This window comes from Cebus imitator, unplaced genomic scaffold (assembly GCF_001604975.1).
Source record: "Cebus imitator isolate Cc_AM_T3 unplaced genomic scaffold, Cebus_imitator-1.0 Scaffold92, whole genome shotgun sequence".
NCBI lineage: Eukaryota > Metazoa > Chordata > Mammalia > Primates > Cebidae > Cebus > Cebus imitator.
In genome coordinates, this window is record NW_016107407.1 from 4,309,704 (window position 1) to 4,316,902 (window position 7,199).

Consider the following 7,199-nt stretch of genomic DNA (forward strand, 5'->3'; position numbering starts at 1 on the left):
AGGATGTACACCACCACTTTGTATAATCATATAAGCATAGGATAGGATCTGAGAAAAATGCATCTTTAAATAGCTACTTAAATAGTTGTCTAAGTAAGCGAATTACGGGTGTTGTTAGCTTGTCTGCAGTTCCTAAGGTTTTTTTAATAAGTATTAATTGCTCCACTATGATCACACACATATTTCTCACCCCTGCATCTGTCCATCCTCCTGACCTCATCCCTACCCCCACAAGACTTTTACACACATTTCCCAAACTGCTACAACAGAACAGAACCTCCCCCTGGGGCCTCCATGATTACCATGAATCCAAGCTAAGTACCAAGATCTGTGCCTTAAATCCTGATTAACCCACATCTGACGCACAACAAGCTCAATCTCTGAGAAGCCAAGAGAATGCAGGGTTCTTGTTCACTAGTTTTTCTAATCAACCAATTGCTGTCTGATAAGAAGTTCTCTTCCTTATACTTTTTTTTATTATTAAATTTTTATTAAAAAAAAACAATTTGCACAGGGGCCACGCTAATCTCTGTATCGTTCCAATTTTAGTATATGTGCTGCCGAAGCGATCACTCCTTATACTTTTAAATGCCTGATATTGGTACATCCAGTCAACCACTCTCATCACTCAAAAGTACTGTCAACTGTTTGAAGGGCAAGAGATTAACTTTCTGTACTGATCCCAGAAAACATACCTCAAAGTGGCTTTTGAGACAAGATCTTCGTCCCCCAGGCTAGAGTGCAATGACACAATCTTAGCTCACCGCAGCCTCGAAATCTTGGGCTTGTGATCCTCCTGCCTCAGCCTCCTGAGTAGCTGGGACCACAGACATGCATCACATGCTCAGCTAATTTTTAAAAATTTCTGTAAAGATGGGGTCTCGCTGCTGGCCAGGCTGATTTGGAACTCAGACTCAAGCAATCCTCCTACCTTGGCCTCCCAAAGCACTGGTGTGACTGCCACATCCAGTCCCCATGGTGGCTTTAAAAAACTTTTTCCTTTGACAGTTGAAGTCAGTTTATCACAAAAATGTGTTCCTTCCTGTGGGTAGGATAAAAAAAAAAAATAAGGAAAATGGGCAGCCTTAGGGCTAGCAAACACCCGAGTAACTGGTCAGATAAAACAAGGCAAGCCTTTCCCCAAAAAAAGCTGTAGAAAAGCCTAACAGAGTAGTTCCAGGTAGGAAATTAAAGTACTTCTGTTATGCTTTCTACAATTTTTTTTTTTGGTATCAATCTATAAACCAAAACCCTTTCCCTGTTTTATTTTGTAAGAAAAACTAGTGATTTCTTTAAATAGTCATTACAATTAGTATAGAATGATTGAGAAAATCTGTGATTTGAAAACATCTATCACCACTCTAAGGGGTGGGAAGGTTGGGGAGTTTAATTAACCAAACACTGGCAGATGGGTTCTATGGTTAAAATTCTTATCAAAAACTTACCTATTCTCCTATACTTGGAAATTAAAGACAAATCTGTTCATCACTGTTTCAGGCCTCCATAGTGTAATGACCACGGCACTCAGCTGGCCCTAGTCCCTTCCCACCCCCCACGGGTTATCAGAACTTCTTTGCTGTCAGGTTATCCCATGTCATTGTCGTTGCATTTGCTTTTACTATATCCTCACTATTCCCTATCAACTCCTGCTCAGGCAGTCTGTGCAGAGATCTATGACCCCATAGGGCTTGTTTTTAAAGGATTCTTGCCTACTAATCACCCCACAGGCAAAACACACCAAATGTACAGAGGTTTGAATTGTTCCAAGGACCCTTTAGTGATAACCTCAGCGAGGTCCATCTCTGGCCATTTCCACTTTTGCCAAATCAACAGTTGCCCTACATCACCTCTAAAGACTACTTAAAGGGCAAAATGAGAATACAATGTATGTGAAAGCAAATCAGGAAAATACATACCACACTAGATTTAGTCATAGCTTACTCTGTATTTTTTTTTGAGATTTTCACTCTTGTCACCCAGACTGGAGAGCAACGGTGTGACCTTGGCTTGCTGCAACCTTCACCTCCTAGGTTCAAGTAATTCTCCTGCCTCAGCCTCCTGAGCAGCTGGGATTACAGGCGCCAGCTACCAAGCCCACCTTATTTTTATGTTCTTAGTAAAGACCCGGTTTCACCATGTTGGCCGGGCTAGTCTCCAATTCCTGACCTCAGGTGATCTACCTGCCTTGGCCTCCCAAAGTGCTGGGATTACAGGTGTGGGCCACCATGCCTGGCCTACTCTGTGCTTTTCTTTAACATACGAAGAGCTAGTAATTATGTATTTGCTTTAATTCAAAAGACACTGCATTGTTCTTCCATTAAACCAATATAGTCAAGCACTTCAAAGGACATAGCAGTTATCTCAAGTAGTTATGTCCCACGTATCAGACAATGAACCACATAATGGACCCATAACACTGTACTTTTACTATACTCAGATCTAAGTTTACATAGACAAATACTTACCATTGTATTACAACTCCCTATAGTATTCACACGGTAACATGCTGTGTTAAGTCTGTTGCCTAGGAGCAATAGGTTCAACCATACAGCCTAAGTATGTAATGGGCCATGCCTATGAAGTTTGTGTTAAGACACACTGTTGTTCACACAATAAAACAATGTTTCTTAAGACAGTATCCAGTGATTCATGACTGCATCAAACAAAAACTAAACATTTTACTCTTTAAAGAACTTTGGAAGACCAAATGTGGAACTTTTTTTTTGAGACAGGGTCTCACTGCTTGCAGTGGTGTCATCTGGGCACGCTACAACCTCCACCTCCCAGGTTCAAGTGATTCTCCTGCCTCAGCCTCCCGAGTAGCTGGGACTACAGGTGCAAGCCACCATGACCGGCGAATTCTTTTATTTTTAGTAGAGTAAGGGTTTCACCATGTCGGCCAGGCTCAAATGTGAAAATTCTGTAAATAAAATTTAAACCAGAACTTAATCCACATGCTTTAAAATATTGTTTCATAATTGAGATTTTATTGAAGACCAGTACAGACATTTCAATTTGTACACAATTCTTAACATACGTAACAAAAATCTAAAAAGCCATGTATAATTCCTTTTTAAAGTTATTCCAGTGACTTTCCAGCTTAAAATTTAGATGCAAATTTTCCGTAAGAGGCTATCAAGTACCTATATCTTCACATGTTGATAAGCTGTTACATATGTCCCAACAATTCACAACTGAATAGCATGTACACTACATATTCAAAGTAGTAACAAAGTTATTAGGAAAACAGGACTATCACACCAAAGATGTTACAGAGTGCACACAATTCTGACAGGGAGAGCCACGACCAGAGTGGTTTTCTTTAGGAAACAATTCTACTAAAAAACATGGGAATAGAAGTAATTTAAAATGTTCAAGACATTAAATGCAAGACTGACTCCATATTGCCATTTAATATGCTTTGTATTATAGGATATAAAAACTAACCCCCCATCTATGGAATGTTAAGCTGACACCCAAGACAGTCAAAGCCTCCCATAATTCAGTATCCCACACTATTTTCTGGTTGTACCAAAAAATAAACAACCAGAAAATGATTTCACCTCTTAAAAAAAAGCATTTACACTTAAAAAATGGGATGAGGTGGGATTCCCTCCTTCTTAAAAATGTTTCTAGAGCTACTAAAAAACTTGCATTTACAAAATAGTTGATAAAAATATTCCTCTGGATTGTACAAGAAGGGAGACAGGGAACACTGATAAGACATGGTATATGGTATTAATCAGACTTGGCTTCTTTCTCTCCCGCTTCATCAGAGGCTGGACTCTCCTCAGTTTTTGTTTCCCCGTTTTCTGCAGGTAAATCTTCTTTAGTTTCTTGGTTAGCCACTTCAGCCTGTTTTCCCTTTGCTCCTCTTTTCCCTTTTGTTTGCACTTTTTTGTCTGAAGATTTATCCTTCGCTGCTGCCTTTTTTGGCTTCGCTTCCACTTTTGCAGGAGGTTTCGCTGACAACCGCGCGGATCTCCTCTTGGGCTCTTCCTTGGCCGCCCCTTCGGCGGAGCTGACCTTCCTTTTGGGCATCCTGGCGGCGGGGAGGTGCGTGCCGGGTGCCCGCGGGCCACGGCGCGCCGAAAGCCTTTGCGAAGATGGGCTGCCTGGCCGCTACCACTCCTCCCGCCGCCCGAGCTGCCCAACACCATCCATTTTCTAAAATGTCAATACAATCCCCAACGCATACCCTCCCCTCTTAGGAAAAAAAAAAAAAAAAACTCTCTCACAAGTATTGATGTTACATTGAATTTTTAATTATCAATGCAAATAAGGGACAAATTAATAATAAAATACTAAGAAAATATTATTGATATTCTTATCTGCAGTAATACAAGATGTAGAATGCATTCCTATATATAAAACAAAAATATCTAAGACCCAAAGTGTGCAATACAGTACAAACTAATATGATTCTAAAAATGAATTTTATAGAAAATTTTCAATATAGGTGCTATAAAAGTCAAAAGTTATCAATATTTTGATAGTTTTAAAAAATTACAATTAACATTGATCAAAATATTCATAGTGGCTAGTTCTAGGCTCCTCAACTGAAAAGAAAGTCAAAAATTTTTAAAGGTTCAGTAGAAGTCCAAGATAACTAAAAGCCTGGAAAAAATAAAAGGTTAAAATACTTGAAATTATTAACTTAATGAAAATTGGTTGATGGACTACTTAGAAATAGTTTGTAAATGAATAAATAATTCTTAAACTGACGATGTTGCCTAGCTACCTCTAGCCAGCAATGTTATTACTGAAATAATCAGAAATGGAACTTAAACTATAAGGATATTATATAGGACAAAGAAAAACTATTCTCATACTAGAAAAAAAAAGTTATCAGTTAATGAGAATGACAATGTTATGAATGAATGAATGGCCTCAGTTAATATCTCCCTTCCCTACTTGGTAGCTTGGTAGAGACTTTCAACTCTTTCACTGATACCTGTAATATTGCAATGTGCTCTGCTTGCTATTCTCCTTATAAGTTTTTCTAAATAAACCTTGTTATGTGTAGCTAGTAGTATATGACTCATGTATGTTATATGTAGCTTTTGAAAACAGAAAGTTTGGGCTACCACTGAAGTGGGAAATAATTCCATTGGAAGCCTTATACCAAACAAACTACTAAGTTGAAATGGTCAATACCTCAGCGTCCATATCTTACACAGTCATAAAAACTCAAGAGATAAATTACTTGTTCTCAGTAAGAATGGCTATAGGGATCAGGTAGCCATTGAATTATGGGACACCATAATCTCAAATTAAGTAGGATGTTTCTTTTGGATTTTTACCATGCACATTTTCCTTTTGCTCATTCTGCTTTGCATCCTTTTTATATAATAAATCATGGTCATCATATATGATGAGTGCTGTGAGTTCTCCTCTTGAGGAGAGTAGTCTTAGGGAACCCTAACACGCAGGCTACTATTTTTATACTTTATATTAATACTGTTTGCTGTTTCTTTCTCAGATTACATAATTAATAAGGACATTCTGAATTATTAAACCAAAAACAGGTACACAGCCATATTAGTTGGTTAATTATCTATTGGTAACCTCCATAATGGCTGGCCAAGCACATGGTGAAAAACCGAACTGGCAAGATCATTCCATAATATTGCACACAAGAAGAATAATAAATTATTCTTCAAACAAAATGTAATACATAAAGAGACTCCTCAATGCTAGTCTGTTTAGTTAAGAAAAAAAAAACTGGACACTCCATACTGGACTACTGAAGCTTAACCAGGGAAATAAAAAGCTCTACTTACTCCAGTCTGTCACTACACAAGCTATAGAATAAATTGCTGCCACTACTAATACATGTATGTAGCTGAAGACTTGGCAAGGTATGCCAAGATTAGTAAATATACCTTTAGTAATCTTTCTTGAGAATGTTTTAATTCCTGTTATACATTTTCAGTGTGGGACAAAACTTAGTAAAATGTACACTGCTAGCAATCTCCAGATATTATATCGCACTGATGACTGTGATCACACCAAACAAATATTAGATGTTGTCTAGGCATACCTGATTAAAGATAACTTTAAATGATCCAGGGCCCTAGTATTCAGATGAATTTGGAGAAGGCAGTCATCATCTAGACAGTAGCAATAAGATACATTCTGTATCACTTAAAGCAGGTATCCCCAACTCCTGGACCACACACTGGTACCAGTTCAGGGCCTGTTAGGAACTGAGTCACACAGCAGGAGGTAAGTGGTGAGTGAGCAAGCAAAGCTTCCTCTGTATTTATAGCCACTCCCTCATCACTTGCATGACTACCTGAGCTCAGCCTCCTGTCAGATCAGCAGACGCATTAGATTCTCATAGGAGCACAAATCCTATTGTGAACTGTGCATGCGAGGTATCAACGTTGCATGCTGCATACGATAACCTAATGTCTGATGGTCTGTCACTGTCTCCCATCACCCCCAGATGGGACCATCCAGTTGCAGGAAAACAAGCTCAGGGCTCCCACTGACTCTACATTAAAGTAAGTTGTATAATGATTTCATTAAATATTATAATGTAATAATAGTAATAAAGTATACAATAAATGTAATGTGCCTGAATCATCCTGAAACCACCCCCTCCACCCTAATCTGTGGAGAATTTGTCTTCCACAAAACTGGTCCCGGGTGCCAAAAAGGCTGGAAACTGCTGCCTTAAAGGAAAATTTACTAGGCCTCCAGTCCCAACAACAAAGGATTTTTCTTGTTAGGTAGTGGTGACATCACATCCTATACCTGGTCATTCTTCAAAGCACTCTATCAATGCAACTAACTTTAAATAGAAGCCCATATGTTAACAAGCCTTGGAAGAAGTCTAGGCATCATAAAAACAAGTTCTAACTTTAGATTTTGCCATGTCTTTCAAATTCATGGGATCACACATACCTGTAAGAAACCATTTTCTGACTGAAGCTTTTGGCAACAATACTTCAATAAATTATTTGTCGTCTCCTACATCTTTGGACTAAATGATTTCCTTCTGCTGAGTGGCATGTCAGTCATTGCTAGCCTATTACTGAGCCCTAATGAGGCAGATTTTTCTTACTCTTCAACCCAACATTCCTATCCCATATGAGTCTTCTCTAATCCAAAATCTGATAAAGTGGTACATGCCCAGGAAAATTCCATTAAAGGGGGAATATAGCATATCCAATCAATTTGACCTTAGACAA

At 38.6% G+C, this 7,199-nt stretch overlaps 1 protein-coding gene and 1 pseudogene across 1 annotated transcript; both read right to left on the reverse strand.

Annotated features, from left to right (window-relative positions):
* Window positions 1-473: 473 nt before the first annotated feature.
* LOC119472287 lies at window positions 474-573 on the reverse strand (annotated as a pseudogene).
* Window positions 574-3,231: 2,658 nt separating this feature from the next.
* Window positions 3,232-4,130, reverse strand: LOC108309200 (non-histone chromosomal protein HMG-14). Its single transcript, XM_017535390.2, has one exon. It carries the CDS (start codon window positions 4,039-4,041, stop codon window positions 3,739-3,741), a length of 303 nt encoding a protein of 100 aa, XP_017390879.1. The 5' UTR covers window positions 4,042-4,130; the 3' UTR covers window positions 3,232-3,738.
* Window positions 4,131-7,199: the final 3,069 nt, after the last annotated feature.